Source organism: Paroedura picta, chromosome 15, assembly GCF_049243985.1.
Source record: "Paroedura picta isolate Pp20150507F chromosome 15, Ppicta_v3.0, whole genome shotgun sequence".
NCBI classification, from domain to species: Eukaryota; Metazoa; Chordata; class Lepidosauria; order Squamata; family Gekkonidae; genus Paroedura; species Paroedura picta.
In genome coordinates this window covers 14387844-14405693 of record NC_135383.1, presented here as the reverse complement: position 1 = coordinate 14405693, position 17850 = coordinate 14387844, and the positions used below count along the sequence as shown (strand labels likewise).

Here is a 17850-nt window from a genome sequence, read left to right as displayed (position 1 = left end):
TCGGGCATCTTTTGACGCGTTAAGCATGTCAAAATGCAAGCTACCCTCTCGCCTCTACATGCACAGGCCCAAACTTCTAATCAGACCACCACTCTGAACCAATAAGGCGCCCCTCCTGATGGAACACTTCAAGGGGATGGCTTCACTCTTTTATACTCATCCCTCCCCCAAACTCTCAAGCATTTCCCCATCAACAATAATCTGGGACAGCACATGGTCTGGAAGAGGCAGCAGGTTATTGTTTACAACTAGCCAAGCACTTCACAGACCAGGCAGTAAATCTTAGAGGGACAAAGGGGGGCTTCCGTTCACATGTGCTACTGCTGCCTCTAGAGATAGCCCTCTTCACTGCATTCCCTCCATACCCCAATCACCTAATTCTGATGCTTTCAGCCAGTGGATCAGAGCTCCACCTGCAGGGCTGCCAGTCTCCAACCTTCATCCTTGGCTATTTTTTGCTGCTATATATACCATTATATATATTAATAATATATACAAATAGGAAATTTTTTCCTTCCAGTCCAATGAAACCACTCAAACTGACAGGAGTAAGTCTCACTAGTCACGTCTTCTTTTCACAGAAAGGCCCCTTCGACAGCTAAAGAAACCTTGCTTGGGATACCATGTGCAGTTCCCAAGTCTGGGCTCTTCAACAAGAATTCTTCTGGAGAATGCCGTACCTTCATCTACAGTAACTTCGATTTCCGGAACCTTGGAGTTGCTTACAGGACTTGAGTTATCTGGACTCTGGGATCCTAAAAAGAAAAAACAAAACAAAACACTGAATAGCCTCTTTTTTCTTTTATACAAACCAGTGCTGCACCATCATTAGAAACCAACGGTCACATTTGCAGCCCTTGTTCCTTTACAGCATTTATTTAATATATATTCAGTAGAACTAGGAGGATGAAGGTCTGTATGGTACGTGGTAGTTGAATCCAAAGGGTTTCAGTACCAGCACCACATACCTCTCCCCAACGCTTGGCAAAGAGTCACACTGGGTGGCCATTATTTATCTGAATGAAGGCTGCAAGACATTCTGGGTGCCGGCAGGAACTGGAATTCACACTGCTGACATTGACAGGTTTGAGCATTCAGCATAAGAGGACTCAGCCTCTTGCCAATCTAACAGTGACTGATGCTATGTCAAAGCAAAGCTATAAGGCCATCCTTAATAAGCAAACCGCCAAGATGCCCATTTTCATCCTAAACAGACATTAAGGTTGGAGTTTAGCTTCCCAAGCCAGGCATACAGTTTGGCCTCGCACTCTCTGCAAGATGAGCATCTTCTTTACTTTATGTTAGGGATTCGAAGGGAAGAGGTTAAGAACAAAATGGCCAGTATTGGAATGCCCTTGTTCCCACCCATTAGCAATCCCTCCTAAATTACAGAAGGAAAACACGGTCTGAGGATAAAAACTTCAGCAAGAAAATATGAAGTAAATAAAGAAGACTTTGGGGACACCTACAGGATACCAAACGTCTTACTTTCTGCCAATATGGTAACTGAGTCACCTCCGCCTTATTTACAACTTGAAAGAGGCATGTATTTGTTTTGTAGTCACTTACCTGAAGTATTCACCTTGCTAGCCAATCCAGGAGGCAAGTAAGAAGTGACAAGTTCTGGCCTATAAATAAGACAAAGTTTGCTCAGTCGCAATACATATAAAAACATGTCTAACTCAAGCAGTCCCTACAGGAGTGTTTCTAGGCAATGCAGTAGGTTTTTCGGCATTTGAATGAAATGCTGGAACAAATGCATTGTGGCACTAAAGTTCCAACCCAGGAGGGGGGGAGGAAATCCAAAAGAAATCAAATTTAAAATGCAGCAGAGATAAACGGGAAGCTTACTTTTTCACCACAAATTTGATTTTTCCACTTCCACGAACTATCCTTTCCAGACGTGGGATTCCAAACCAAGTGGGACTTCGAAAGGGAATACCTTCAGGTAAACCTTCGACATACAGATTTTCAGGGTTCGACTCAAAGACGGGATACGGAACCTTGACTGCTTCACTGAGACCCAAAGCTTGCCCTGGGAAGAAAATGGAGTTGTACCAACTTGAGCACAATTCGCTGGAGGAGACTGTATACTTAGCTTGCACAGTTGGCCAGTGAACATAAAATGGAAAGCAACTGGTCGAAATATCGTGACTGTGGAAATACAGTGTGGCACATTTCACAAAGTGACACCACTACCAGTAGTTGCTATGTACAGGTTAAACTCACCAAATTTCAAATTAAATATCTCTTCTACTTGCTTTCTCAGTTTTGTGATTCTGACATTCCAATCTTCTTTGACTGGGATTTAAAAACAACAACACATAAATGCAATGTCATGTTTTAAGAAGTATGGCATTTTTAAATCAGTGAGTATAGCAGCTGTAAGCTTATTAATTCAAAAGTCACCTCCTAATACCTAAAATGCCAAGGAGAAATGGTAAATTCTTTGTCTTTAACCAAGAGGCAGTACTGAAAAGGGGCTTTTTTGACAGCAGCCTTTAGGGTTATGGACCTGCTTATCCAGGAGGCACAACTGGAATTGTCCTCGTGGGCTTTTTGGCAAAATTAATAAATACAATTAAACACTCGTGTGTTCTAAATGGACTCTGCAAATAAATCGTTACCTCCCACGCTGTTTTAAATCTCTGCTATTGCGTTATTGCTGCTTTGAGTGCTGTTTTAAATTACGTATGCCATAAATTGGTTTTAATTTTCTTGTCTGGGCTACTCATTTTGTTTCACTGGACTTTTGCTTTAGTATTTATGGAAATTGCCTTAGGTATTCTTGTGAACAGATAGGTGACATGGAAATCACTTGCATACATCAATAAGTAAGCATCTCAAGGAAAAATGTAAATGGCAATGCTCCAGAAGTTTACTTTTCATCTCTGCAATAAATCAATGGGCTGTATGGGGGGAGGGGGGGGCAGAGAGGAGAGGAGTCTCCCATATGGTGTGTGTGAGGAAGCTATGCTGTTAAACATCAGCCACATGAGAACAGCACATCCTACCAGGCATGTTTGTTCTTGGTTGAGCAACGTCTGATGGAGTAACAGTTAGCAGTTCTGGCCTAGAATTAAAAACAAAACAAAAAAGCATTAGCAAGTAGCAAGCCAACTGGCTGCTCTTAAGCCTCAGAGGTCTATAACTAGGGGTGTGCGATGGGATTTACCAGAGTTGAAAATATACCCGTAAAATACCTTCTCAGCATTTTGGGTATATTTTGGCATCACAAATATATCTGGGTTTTCTCGGGAACACTGGGGAAAAAATCCTTAGAAAATCCCAATATATATTCGGGAATTTGGGGGTAGATCTGAAAACATTGGAGAGGTGGGAGCAATCTCAGCAGTTTGCCAGGCAGGCTTACGCAGTCCCTTTAAACTTTAAAGAGACAGCAGAATTCAGCCCGAGAATCAGCCAACCAGAAGGTAACCAAAGAAGGTTGAAACCAAAAAAACAAACTTAAAATATAGGTAACTATACAGTGCTAATATACAAAATACCAAATATACTTTGATAATACATTTAAATGTGTTAAAAATTTAAAACCACATTCTATGAATCCTCTATATGCCTAATATAGAGACATGTGTGGACAACGCTTTTTACGTTGTGGAGGAATTTAAGCCCAATGTATTTATTTATTTGATGATTTATATGCCACCCTTTCCAGTGAACCACCTAGGGTGGTTTTACATCATATTGAACCCACACTGGCAGGTAAAAATGGCTCGTTAAATCAATTTAAAATCAATGATAAGCTTAACATTTAAAATTATTTCACTTTTCAGAGTGTTCTGCAGACTTCAGGGGACACCCAAATTTGCAGAAAACCCTGTTTCGGGTAAGTGTGCCCCCTGTCTGAAAATGCAGGCATCTGAACTATGGGCACAGATTTATAAATCATATAACAGAGAACTTCTTGCATCTCTCTATCCTGCACAACAAAAGCACCTTTGCTCAAAAGTAGCTTTATAACTAACAGTTCAAAGACCAAATGCCATGAACCTTGGAATACAACTTCACAAAAATGCAAAACAGGTCTGGACCAACATGGAGATGACAAAGGGCCATTTCTAATCATGAAAAGACGGTGAAATATCGGTAGCAACATATTAGACAAATGTACTACAGATGAACTAAGCAAACTTGGCACCCTAGACTTGCATTTGCTTATCTATATATTTCTCAAGTGTGTCCCTTATCTGCGGATCATTACATCTGCAGATCAGGGCCGCATTTACGCTAAATTGGTTTTTCTTCAAATCTGGGTGACTCCCTTCCTCCCAAATACGCTGAAAAATCTGAAATCAACAATCTTGGCAGAAATAAGCTCATAAAGCAATCAGATAATTGCTTGTATTGTGCAGGAGAACATTTATTGCACAAACATTACCGCTAGATATAGAAATGCAAAAAGTAATTCAACTTACTTTTTTATTACAAATTTTATCCTGTTGCCCACTTGAAGGATTTTCTCTAGCCGAGGAATACCATACCAGGACGGACTCCGAAATGGAATATTCTCTGGTAGACCCTCAACATAAAGATGAGTGGGGTGCGCTTCAAATTTCTGATATGGAACTGCTTTAGGTTCAGTGCTCCCCTGTGCCTCAGCTGTTAGGAGATGCAGCCAAATAAGGTTGATTTTTTAAAAATCAAAGTCAAAAGGGCTATTTTTTTAAAATGAAGATCATAATCTATACTTAAGACAACACCAAAAAGTTTTATTTACAACATTATAGCTGCATTCCTCATCTTTTTCTCTTTGAGGATAACATTTTCTTTTCTCTCATCTGCACCATTGATGTGAGGAGGCAAGTCAACCAAAGCTACCATGGCAAACCAAGTCCTCCGCCCCCAATGCATTGCCCCCCTCAATTCACTTGCACCGCAAACCAGCAAGCAAGAGATTTTCACAAACAAGAAACGAAGGCCGTCAGTATGTGACTGAACCTGAGCTACTAAAGCACAGTGGCTGTCCTGCAATTTGAACCCAGCAATTTGAAACTTTGCATCCATTCTGATTTCATCCCTTTAACAACAGTTAGTTTTATGTAGGGACATGTATCGTCATAGACACAATTTTCACGAGTGGATATCAACTTTTAGGGAGAAAGGTGCACAGAAGAGTCTCAGATACCTAAATGAATGTTCTGGGTAGAAATCCAAAGAATTACAAATGCTATTTACACAGAAGTATAAAGAGAGACTGGAAACCTAGTGAATTTCCGGGCAATCTGCACAATGGAAGCACTCTTGCAAGCTACACCCCAGCATTTAAGAAGACAAAATAGTGTTTTATGGCTGAAAAATGCTTAGCTTTCTGCTAAGCTTAATGCTAATGTTTTCAGGTCTCTTAGATTTTTAAAGATGACAACAGCCACAAACACCAGAATTTTCTTCAGTGTTTCAAGACTCATACACAGTCTCTCTCAATTACTTGTGGGCATGAGTAGAAGACAATCCTCATGATCTCTTAACAGGGCCTGTGAAAAGCTCCTTTCATTTCCACAAACCTTCCCCTTGGGGATCCCACTGAAAACTGATCCCTGAAATTACTTCACTGTGCTCCATTTCTGCAACAGCAAGAGAACGGGAAAAGTGTCCTTTTGCCCATATTGCTGTGACTGTTGAGCCAGCTAGGACATTTTTTGTGCTTGCTAACTTGACAAAGACCTCAGTCTGAAGATATGCCTAACTGAATATAAAATGATGTCAGCTGAACTTACCGAACTTCCGGCAGAATAACTGATCTACCATTTTTCGTAGTTTGGTGATTCGAGCATACCACTCTTCTTTTACTAAAAAGAGGAATTCAAAAAGAGCAAATTCAGTCAGACGAAATCCGTAGCATTCCCAGTGATGATATTCCACTCAATGTGCAGAACCCCGTTTGTTTTATCAGGCTTGCGGTGGTAGTGGTCAAAGACTGCAGAATTCTCTTAACCATTGTGTTTGTTGTGTATAATGCTGAACACCACCCTGAGCCGGCTTGCTGGGAGGGCAGCATAAAAATCAAATTAATAAAGAAGTTACTAGAAAATGCCACAGAAGTAGCTGGACAGTACCCAGGAAGCCGCACAAAAGTGCCAACAAGCAGGCATGAAAGGGTAAAGGGGGCATGGTAAAGGAAAAGAGGAGACAATAATGGGCAGTGATGATGACAACCTGAGAAACGGGAGAGATTAAAGGAAGCAGTGGGTAGACAGGTACCAGAGAAATAGGAATTGAAGGAGGGCAGCGGAGGAGAGGGAGGACACAGAGGATTAAGTGGTTCCGGGGTAGTGTAGCCACCAAGATCTTTCTGTAACAAGTCAGCATGAACTATCAGATCTCATAAAGCTTCTAATGTGGCTTCATGTCGAGTCATGAGCATTAAGTGTAACTAGATCAGTACTGTGCATGCAAACTGGGAAGAGCTTCCAGGACTTTCCCAGCTTTGCTCTCTTATCCTGAGGACATCAGGGATCAAGCCTGGGACATCTTCAGGCACAGTGTATGCTGTACCATTGAGCTACATGCCCTCGACAGCTTTATTCCCAGTTATAAGGCTTCGTCCTATGGGAGATTTGCCAGTGCTCTAGCTTGCAAGCCTTTCAGAAACATTCAGATCTGTTTGCAAAGGCTTTCGGTGCTCAGTAGAATGAGGACTGCGTACTACAAGTCGGATCATTTATGGCAGAGTATTTACTGCCACATAGGTGGGGGATGAAACTGCCTGAAAAGTGAAGAATAGTACCCACTTGGAATGGTTAATTCAACTGGGTTTCCTGACGTATCCTCAGCTTTTTGGATTTTCAGATTTAAAGTAGTGAGACATTGTGGTACCCAGGACTGCCTGAGACTTTTCTCCCTGGACTATGGTGGACTCCCTTCCCCAAAACAAAACACTGACTTGCTGAGGACTAAGACTCCACTGAAAGATCAGTTAGAGCTGACTGAACAGAGAGATCAGAAACCTTTATAGCTAGGTCCACCAAATTCATGCACTCTTACCTCCTGCCACGGGCTTGTCTAATGGGAGGTCTTCTCGAGTTGAATTCAGCAGTTCATGCCTGTAAAAAGTTAAGCAACAATACAAATTTGAGAAGAATAGCTGACTTTTTATATATTCCGCTTTTCACTACTTCAAAGAGACCTGAAGCAGTTTACAAACACCTTTCCCCACCTCTCCCCACAACAGATCCTGTGAAGTAGGTAGAGCTGAGAGCTCTACAAGAACTGCTCTGTGAAAGTAGCTCTAAGAACTGTGACTGGTCCAAAGTCACCCAGCTGGCTGCAGGCAGAGGAGTGAGGCATCAAACCTGGTTCTCCAGATTCAAGGCTGCCACTCTTAACCACTACACCACGCTGACTCTCATCAAACCAACACCCATTCATTACATTCTCAAGTTAAACTCCGCAAAAAATACTGATTCATCAATCGTATAAACTGCGGCAACTACTAGAGCAACACCCTTCTAATATGTTGCCAACCACTACGGAGGAGCTGAGCAATGGCCAGTACTGCCACATGCCTAATTTACAGCGGAGATCTATACCACAGAGGCTACAATGTCAAACAACCAAAGGCGAATGAGGGAGCAGGCTTATTTTATTTTATTATTTTTATATTATATATATTATTAATAAAGCAGCTGCCCAGAGGCTTTCAGAACAGTCCCTTCATGCTTTTCAAATGGTGTGGATTGAAATTCTGCAAAAAAGGATCACATTTACTCACACTCTAATCCAGGGGTAGTCAAACTGCGGCCCTCCAGATGTCCATGGACTACAATTCCCAGGAGCCCCCTGCCAGCATTTGCTGGCAGGGGGCTCCTGGGAATTGTAGTCCATGGACATCTGGTGGGCCGCAGTTTGACTACCCCTGCTCTAATCAAAGCCAAAGCTACTTACTTCTTTATCACAAACCGTATCCGTTCCTTCGCCAGTAGGATCCTTTCGAGGCGAGGGATCCCATAAGTGGAGGGTCTTCGGAAGGGAATCCCTTCGGGTAGCCCTTCCACGTATAAGTCTTCCACGTGGGACTGGAAGAGCGGATAAGGGATGGACACGGGTCCTTTTGCATTGATGGCTTCAGCTTCCATATAAAGGAGAAAACAGAGACAAAAAAGAACCACTTTGAAGCACAGCACAAAAACCACCTTCTGCAGAAAGCAACACACACAGTAAAATAAGTCTCCAGTTACATTTCAAGTTTGCAGCCTTTCTGACTGGGCCAATCTAAGTAATCAGAGGGGTGGCTGAATAACTACAGATGGACAAGCTTAATGCCTTTGCACTCTCACAAATTGCAGAAGTACAATCCATTAAATCAGGGGTAGTCAACCTGTGGTCCTCCGGATGTTCATGGACTACAATTCCCACGAGCCCCTGCCAACAAACGCAGGTTGACTACCCCTGCATTAAATAAAGTAAGCACTCGCACATAAAAGTCTGCCACCTTGCCTAGATTTTACAGGTCAGACCTGTAAACTCTGCCACAGATCTTCTTTTTAATTGCAGAATATAAACAGCTTAACTATTATTAAACTTGTGAGCCCATCCCTTTTGGAACTTGAGGTTGGGAAACTCTCAGCTTACGCACTTTACAAATAATGGGTTCAGCCAACATAGAGATGCAGCTGCGTCTATCTCTGCCTTTCTAATTCTGAAATGCCAACACGGCTACAAACACCCTTCAGCACTGGCATTCTTTGAGCAAAAGCAGGACGGCACGCCAAAAGAATTCAGACTTGGTGGCAAAGAGAATTCAAACCTGTTTTAGAAAGGGATTCAGGGTTTCCAAATTCTACAGGGCAATTGCATTTTGGGGAAGGGGAGAGAACGTACCATATTTTCTTTCAAATAACTCTTCAACTTGTTTTCTCAAGTCTGTAATTCGGGCATTCCACTTTTCTGAAAGGAAAAATAACATTAGCCCAATATAAGATATATATCAAGCTTCTAACATTGTGTCCTGGTGCGGAGTTCTTGCTTTAGGTCTCACTGCTTACACATAATCAATTAAAAAGGTAAACCTTTAAAAGGAAGTAACATCCACATCCCTTCTGAAGATGACAAGTCTTGTTTTTGTTTTTAAACAGAATTTTAAGGGGCAAAGGATGCTAACTTTTGTCCAAAAATGGTTGTTCAGTCAACAGCTCACTGTCAACATGAGTCAGATACATTAGCAGTCACTGCTGACAATTTATATTAATGCAGAGTTTTCTTGGGGATTTACTTTAAAAAGCCAGAGTTACAAGGGGTGTGTGAAGCCGTATTGGCAAAAGCCCTTAACTTTGGGAAGTGGGGGTGGGTGTTGCAAGAGGTTCCATGCAGCCCTCCTGTTATTCCAGTTCTGGTGCTGGTGTGCATTCACATCCTGTCTTTGAATACTCTGTACAGTCATCGTGGCAAAGAGTATATACATCTAAACCTTTTTTAATCTCCATAGTTACTGAATCCATTCCCCAGCCACAAATCTATTATTCATGCATTAAGTCATACATCCTGCATGTTCATGCAGTCATCCTGTGTTGCTGCACTAACGAACATTCAAGTTCTGGAAGACTGACAGATGTCTTCTTCTGAGACCTTCGGGGGGAGGGGGGACCCTCTCTCTTCCAGAGGCAAAATCAACAGGGCCTCAAGGCAAGGTCTTTTCTGCTGTGGCTCCAGAGTTGCTCTAGGAAGGCCTGCCGAGGTCACCTAATCGCTCTGCCATAAAGACATTTACCATTTACCAAAGTCTTTTAACTTGGGAGTTTTTGTCTGGGACATTGCTGTCGTTCAAACCTCAGGTTATAGGTGATGTGAAAATCCTCTACCTGAGAACCTGGAGAGCTGCTATCAGTTTGAGGAGACTCAGCAAAAGGCAAGCAGATGAAAATCAGCTGAAGTGTAACATGGCATCTAGTGTAACATGGCATCTAATTAGTGTTACCACTGGCTACTGTCATGCTGAATACTAGCTGCCAATGCCTCTCATTTGCAATTCCTGTCCCATCTCCTCCAATGAGGATTTACTGGTTGTTGTCAGAATGCTGTGCTTCTGCCAATTGTTTTGATTGTGTTTGATGTGTAGATCTAGTTTGATGTATAGATCCTGAGAGTTTATTGCACCCAGCTTCCTTTAACTTCCTTCTCCCTTTCACACCTCCCCCCGATCCATCTTCTTTGTCTCCGGAATGCAGTCCTGCGGCTGCTATCTACCCAGTCTGTTCCCTTTGAAGATCTCCCTGTTCCTTGGGTTCTCACGGGAGGGGGTGCAGGTGAAGTGGTGATATGCTGTGCCTGTTCTATTGTACCCCAGTTCCGACAAAGTACTTGTTGGATTCACTTTCTTACTTTAGAATAAACGCATCTTTTGCACCAAGACAGAGATTGTGTTTTCTGGGCTACCGAAGAAACTTGACCGTTTCACAATTGTACTAGAAGGGTCATTCTCAGCAACATAGTAAACCTCAGGCGCTTGCTGGTGTCTCACAGCTAAATGATCCTCTGTATGATTGACAGATCGCATTCAAACGGTGCTTGATAATTGCTTAGATTCAAATGGGTAGCCATGTTGGTTTGAAGTAGCACAATAAAATCAAGAGTCCAGTAAACATCTTTAAGATCAACAAAGATTTATTCAGGGTGTGAGCTTTCGAGTGCAAGCACTCTTCGTCAGATAACTGCTTGTCATCCTCTTACAGAGGAGTGACAAATGGAGTGCCTCAGGGATCTGTCCTGGACCCTATGTCATTCAAGGTTTTTCATAAATAATCTGGATTAGGTGAAGGAATAGAGGGGGTGCTTATTAAATCTGCAGATGATACTAAACTTGGAGGAGTAGCAAATACAACAGAAGACAGAATCAAAATACAAGATGAACTTGGGTCAAAAAACTGGGCTAAAATGAATTTCAAAGTGACCTTAATTTAACAAAAATTGGAATTATATGCCTGAGTGATCACTCAACATCTAGCCCTTTCTTTTCCTTTTTGTTCTATTTTGGCTTGCTAGAATAGCCAGCATATTAAATAAAAAGGAGAGAGGAGAGAGAAAGGGAAGGAGGAGGAAAAGCAGTAGATTCCCTAAGAATTAAAAAGCAAAACTTCAAATGCAGTCTTTGGATTCCCTGGTTATTGCAGAGGCCAAGTAAGTTGGCTACGACTTGAAGGCACTTCCCACCACAACCAATTTCTTGCTAGAAAATGCATTTTGTGCATCACACGCTGGGTGCTTTCTGGTGAAGTCACGATCTGCTGGGCCTAAATACTTTTATATTAGCAAAAACAAAACGCTGTTCTGTCATTTGTGGCACCGAACCCTGCAAGCAGAGCACATGCTCTATGCAGACCCCAGGTTCAGTTAACAGCTCTTGAGAAGCAGGGCTGAGAAAGATCTCTGCGCAAGAGTCCAATAAGCCGTTTCATGTGCTCAAAGAGAAACTTACTCAGCTGCCTCTCCTTCTTCCCTCTTGAGAGTCCAATGTAACAGGAAAGCTTGCACATGCCTTAGCCACCTGCTCCATCAACAGGGTGAACCATCAACAGCTATAAAAACTTACCAAAATTGAACTCCCTGGCTTTTCTCCTTCCAGCATTGGCAACATCTGGAGCTGGTTCCACGCTCTTGGTTTTCTTATGGGGCGGTAAGTAGTCATCATCATCTTCAGAGAGAAAGAGAGAAACATGCACATTATGGCTGGTGCTTCGACCAAGGTGGAATGGGTTGTTAGATGTGATGGCTCTACCTCATGGTGAGTTCAATGCACTTGGTCGATATTCACGGCTGGAGGTGGTAACTCATGGAATGCCACATGCGTCAGGCCTAACAGTTGGCCCCGGCACCCAACTTTCTCATGCAAGCTACGTTCCAATTATGCTAACAGGCTTGAAGTAGACTATGTGCAATGGCTGGGCATGTCTACTTACAACATGCTGTCAAGGAGACCCCTGTTACTGAGCAAAGCATCTTCTCCTACCTTTAAGGAACACCTAGCAACCCTACCGCAGAGCTGTAGTACCAAATATATAAAAAGATGCCATGTCAAATAAGAGGTTTTGGGGAAAGCAAGGAATATCACAAATGGCAATTACAAGATACAATCGATTTTGAATTTCACAGGTGCTCTTATTGAACTACATCGAAAATATAATTTGGGGGGAGAGGAGAGAGACAAGAAAGCTACTTCTATTCCAACAACTGTGTGAATAGAAATTACAAGCAAACTGGGATAAGGTAAAGATTTCAGCAGATGACCGTGGGTATGTTTTGATGGGTTTTTTAACTGGATCATTTCAACCCCCGAAAATTGCTTCCAAAAGAATTGGAAGACCAGTTGCATACAGAAAGTTAAGTTTGCCCAGTTTACGCGATTGACACGGTAAGAGTTTTGTTAGTGGATTTATGTTTTCAAACTTTTTATTACAGCATCATGAGGTCATACACAATGTCGACATGAATGTAATACAATCGTACAACGAGCAACTAAATGATTACTGGAGTGGAGCATGGGATGGGAGAAAATGCTATGCCCACAAGTCCCTTGCACACTCGCCTCCACCTGACAAAGGCGTTTCCCTAACACTTTTGTTTTCAAATAGTTTCCCTTTCCAAACCCCAAAACAATTTCATCATATGTTCCATAAAGCTTTAACAGCACCTTCACACGCAAGCCACTAAAAGCAAAGCTCAGAGAGAGACTGATTCTCAAGCACTGCCAGTCAACAAAAGCCATACATGAAAATCATCACGGGACTTGCGCTGCCATGAAAAAAAAAGTGAGATTCACACGTAATTTTGCCACTGCTGAAAACAATCATAAGATACGCAACATCTGATTAAATGAATACATTCAAACCTATATTCTGGGCCCTTCGTCTCTGACTTCCACATCACAGCGCCAAAGGTATTTTTAAACCAACACACCAAAACATCAGATGGATAGAAAAGGGATCCTTCCTTGCTTTCTCTCCCAAACTCCACTGACAAGCTCTACTGCTAGGCACAGTACACAATCCTTTAGTTTCTCGTATCCCCAAAAGCTACCAGGAATTCCCCCCACGGGTAGGAATGCAGCTACAAGTTGCAGCTATCAAGGTACAAAAGGAAAACCCACAATGTGGGCCGACAGGATCAGAAACTCATGATATGGAAGAATCACACAGTCTCTGCTTTATTATCGACACCAGCTGAGCAGCACATTTTGGTACAAGAGACAAGCCTGTTCAGTGGAGTTCAAGCAACTTGCTTTAACTGTAAGAGAGTAACTTGCAGCAAAGACTAGGACAAACACCTAGAAGGGAAGCAAAATAAATGAGAAGATTCTATTCTAATACTTTGGCCACTTTACCCATATGAGTTCTACTTTCTTTGTTCTAGGATACCAATCAATCCAACTTTCAGCATCTTACTTCGGTACAGACAACATGACATTTTGCCACCTGGAAGGTGAGTTTTATAGATTATTATTATTATTATATTTGTTCCAATAGGATATTTCCATCCAGACTTCAGACCTTAAGGCATCCAGATGTCAGACTCTACTCAATCTGCTCTCCCAAATCCATTGCTAATTCAGTGACTACCAATTTCCATTTCACCTTGACTACACTCTTGACTTGCAAGAATTCTACCAGAATCAAATGATAGATCGTTTATGCACTGGGAATTTCACTGCCCCAGCTCCCATGCAGGAGCACAAACTGGGGGCAGATGAAATGCACCGGGCCAAATGCTCCCCCGTGTGGGTGCAGGAAGTGGTGGGGCAACCTGCTGCAACTAAAGCTCCAGCCTGCAGCCCAGCATGAAACCTCCAGTGCATAAATGGTCATACTGAAGAACGGCAGTTAATTACTATAGTTCATTCCCCAAGGCCACACATGCTTCTTAAAGACAGCTGTCTCTCCAAAGAAGTTTTGTAACCGTTATCCTCTCTCACTGAGGTCTACTCACTTGTCATTTCTTAAAACTGCATCTTCCCAAACTACATGCTTTTTTGTTTCAAAAAACAAAACAAGACAGAATGACCACCTCACCATACAGTATCTTTCACCACTTCCACCAAGCTCTGAATACCTACACCAGAAAAAGAGGGTTGCAACAAACCAACGACCTGATTCCAATTTGAAAAAAAACTAACACCTCAGTTCTAATTTTTTTAAAAGACTAACTGGTCCATGAGCGTGAGAAAGGAATTTTTGGAGGGAAGGGGGAGATGCACATAACGCCACATGACTAAGTGTCTTCTGAAACAAGTGAGCAAAAATAAAAATGTTAGTTGAGAAAATGGCCAACCTTCAATGGTCACTTCCACTTCAGGATCCTCACTTGTTTCAGAAGTGGCGTGCTGAGAAGAATCTGAAAAAGCAAAACAAAACAAAAACCAGGTCTGAACGGCGCAGGCAGACTAAGTGTGGATTTATCGCACAATGGCAAGAACAAGTGTGTTGCGCACTATGAATAAAACAGAACCACAAAACACACAGGCCAGGTACTTTCAGCGCTCGGCTCAGTTCCTATTGGGTGATAACAAAGCAGGGGATCTAAAGGGCAGCAGCTGTTGAAAGCTGCCTTCTTCTCGGTTCACAAGGATTTTTAACCAATGAAACCTTTTCTCACTCTTCAGGAATATAAGCGATGTAGAGTTTTGTAAGGCCCTTCTTCCCTGATGTAAGAACTTTACATACACACAACTGAAAAGGTTACAACACAACAGTATTTGTGAAAACTTGCACATCAGAAGGCAAAAGATCAGGGCTGTAACTGGGCTGAGTATCTTCTCAAAGAGGCAAGGCAGATCCTATGGTTTTCTTATGCACTGTCCAAGCAAACGCCTGTTTTAAAATTAACGTCCGCCATTTTCAAGCTTTCCATGACAAGAGACTGAGATTCACACCAAAGCAAATGAGTTTTTAGCAGACGTGGCCAACGCTACTAACGATGCAGGATGGTGTTCCTGGGATTTTGATTTCTTTTTTGTCTTCCTTGATTCTAATGCCAAACCCTGCAATCAAGTCACAGGTAATAGTGGTCCAGAAGGAGTAGAGATGAGTTCCAAGGGCATCATCAAAAATGGCAGCTTAGCTCTGTCGCTGCAAAACCACTGGTTGTATCAATCCATTGGGTTGCTCTGCAAGCTTTCCCCATTACTGCAAAAAACGTGTGGACCCCTCTCTGCAAGCAACATGGTCGAATTCGTCTTCATCGTTCATAAATAACAGAATTGTTCATAAAAGGTTCAGAGCAATATGGGAAAGTGAGCTTCTCAGATGTAGATTCAGTGCCTCTCACACACTCCTCATGACACTGTCAGAAGAACAGCCACTCCTCTAATGGTACCCACGAATCATCTCCTTTCTCGGATTCAGAGGAGATTCACCCGTTAACCCAAGAGAATGACTGTCCTTTAGACAATTATTGGATTGGAGAACCACAAATGACATTACGTCTTGCTGAGCAATTTGTTGGTGTCAATCCTCTGTATACAGCCTCCAGTGACAGCCAGAAACACACATGTAGAAGACCACAGAGACAGGCCACCAGAGTTGCTGAAAATTCTCCATGACAGAGTAGATTATGCAGCTTGCACTCATGGCCAGCATTCAGAAAGAGGTGACCAATTGAACAAGAGTTCTTGACCCCTCTAACTCTCCAAACTCTCATTAACTTGCTGTGAACTACTGTATCAAACCATCCAATCAAACAGTTTTTTCATTTAGCACTACCTTCTCTATGGATGCCCACACTGTTCAGTTTTCAGTTGGTTCTCCACCATCATTGGTGCTGGGAATTAAAATTCAGCACGTGCGCCTGGCTTCATTAGCACACACGTACCAACATTAAAAGCCAAGAAAGAACATGCGGAGTAGAGATTTTTCTGAGTCCCTGCTGGGAAATATTGTGATTCCTAAGCCAAATCAATGCATTAAGGGTATTTTGGTCCATCACTACCTTCAGGCAACCTGGCAGGGAACCTTCCTCAAACTATCAGATGCCACAAATGACTAATAAAATTTGTGGGGGAGCCTCCCCCAACTGTGAGTATTTGAGACTTCTTTAAGGGTGGTATTCAAATCTTACTGGCCTCCAATTAATAGTTTTAAATATATTAGCAAGACTGGTTTTTTGTACCCCACTTTTCACTATGTGAAGGAGTCGCAAAGCAGCATATAATCACTTAACCTTCCTTTTCCCATAACAAAGCCCTGTGAGGTAGGTGAGGCTGATAGAGCTCTGAGCGGAAGTGGGACTGGCCTATGGTCACCCAGCTGGTCACATGTGGATGAGGAGTGAGGAACCAAACCTGGTTCTCCAGATTAGAGGCCACCACTCTTAACCGCTACACCAAACTGGCTCTCCAAACAGCCAAACAGCAGCAAACCATTTAGAAAATCCTGAACCAAAATGAAAATAGACATACTCAATTCTTGAAAAATAATACTGAATAGAAGCAACACCAGGCAGGCATTTTATTTGGCATGCCTCGGGGTCAAAACCTACCTTGTGAACTCTACACAAAGGTATCCAGGTTCCATTTCATGATGTACAACAAGCTCAATCTACACAGAGTGAACTGGTAACTTAGGAACACAATATGCCCCTGGTTTTTCCAGGGGACAACATGAGTGCTCTCCAATGACTAGCTTACCTATGCATTTGCTAAATTCAAGCTTTGTACAAACTGACCCAGGAATTATACCAATTCAAGGCTAGTTTCAGGGCACATGAACTTCTGAGTGTACGTGCAGCTAGCTAGTTGAGAATTTAGGGAGGGCAAGCACGGCTGAGATCCAGCCCCCTTCTAGCTGGCTTTGCAGAACAAGCCAGTGACAGACGATATTCTAGTTAGTTTATCATAAGAAGATTAACGCTCTCCTTCCACATGTTCAGAGACAAGTAGCAGCACTTCTCAGATCCCAGCCTAGCAATTACCTTAAATTACAAATATTCCCACTAGGAATACACACAGCTTATTTTTCCTTCCAGTATTTCAAGATCCGGTGCATCACTCGTTTTATCCTCCAGATGGGTCAAGAGACATTTCTTGTAAAAGACGACTGGTTTTGGAAGCCACAAGATTTGAAACCATCCTTAACTGGGCTTTTACTCACCACATACTTCCAAAGGCATATGCTACCCTCATGCTTTCAAGCTTGACACATTGTATAAGTATGGTGACAATATTACCCTCCTAGACAAGGGTGGGCAATAAAGCACAAGCCACCCCGCTCACGGAGGAACGGAGAAAGTCCAATACCACCAACTCTTCTAGGACACCCTACAAAGTCAATCAGGAAACAGGGAGGAAGAGAGAACCATCTTGCAAAGACTTCTCAATTAATTGTCCACAATAACCATGCAGGATCACAATTCAAGGGGAGAAAAAAAAATACAACCATATGGAATATGGAAAAAAAGAATGCAAGACACAGACACAATGTACACGTTTGCATTACGTGCTCTCTTTTTAATTATTTTTTTTTTAAAAGAAAACCTTTCCAGAGTTTATTTTTCAAATGAAATAGTTACATATCTCTAACCTTCTACTGGCAATTCCACATCTGTTCCTTCACTGCAATCGGAACCCTGGTTGCTCCCTTTAGACAAATATAAACAATACCGTCATAAAAATACGGAGGACGCTAGTTAACGCTCGAAATGTCAGAATTAGCATCTAAAGTAAACGGGGCAGAAAAGGAATGTTACAGTGCAGCAGCCCCTCAGCTGCATCATGTCAAAAACTACGAGTGGGGTTCTCTTCAGAATGAGAACGAGCCAAAGACTAGGAGCCAATCCATTGATCTCTGCACCCAAGCAAAGTTTCTGGTTAACAGCAGCATAGTTCGCGGTGGATTGTACATGTTGTCA

At 42.3% G+C, this 17850-nt stretch overlaps 1 protein-coding gene across 16 annotated transcripts in view; it reads right to left on the bottom strand.

The window, feature by feature from the left end:
* Positions 1 to 17850, bottom strand: part of GTF2I (general transcription factor IIi) — a 54482-nt gene that overhangs the window by 17910 nt on the left and 18722 nt on the right. For 9 of the 16 annotated variants that reach the window (XM_077312359.1, XM_077312361.1, XM_077312362.1 and 6 more), the window contains 13 exons: positions 17523 to 17579; positions 14278 to 14340; positions 11546 to 11647; positions 8842 to 8907; positions 7906 to 8089; positions 7006 to 7064; positions 5739 to 5810; positions 4440 to 4623; positions 3015 to 3073; positions 2230 to 2301; positions 1852 to 2035; positions 1570 to 1628; positions 681 to 755 (listed from right to left, as the gene is read on the bottom strand). In XM_077312359.1, coding sequence (XP_077168474.1) covers positions 681 to 755; positions 1570 to 1628; positions 1852 to 2035; positions 2230 to 2301; positions 3015 to 3073; positions 4440 to 4623; positions 5739 to 5810; positions 7006 to 7064; positions 7906 to 8089; positions 8842 to 8907; positions 11546 to 11647; positions 14278 to 14340; positions 17523 to 17579 — 1236 coding nt within the window. Of the gene's footprint in view, positions 1 to 680; positions 756 to 1569; positions 1629 to 1851; positions 2036 to 2229; positions 2302 to 3014; positions 3074 to 4439; positions 4624 to 5738; positions 5811 to 7005; positions 7065 to 7901; positions 8090 to 8841; positions 8908 to 11545; positions 11648 to 14277; positions 14341 to 17522; positions 17580 to 17850 lie in introns of those variants that run through there. The other 7 variants (XM_077312366.1, XM_077312365.1, XM_077312369.1 and 4 more) reach the window with 3 other exon arrangements.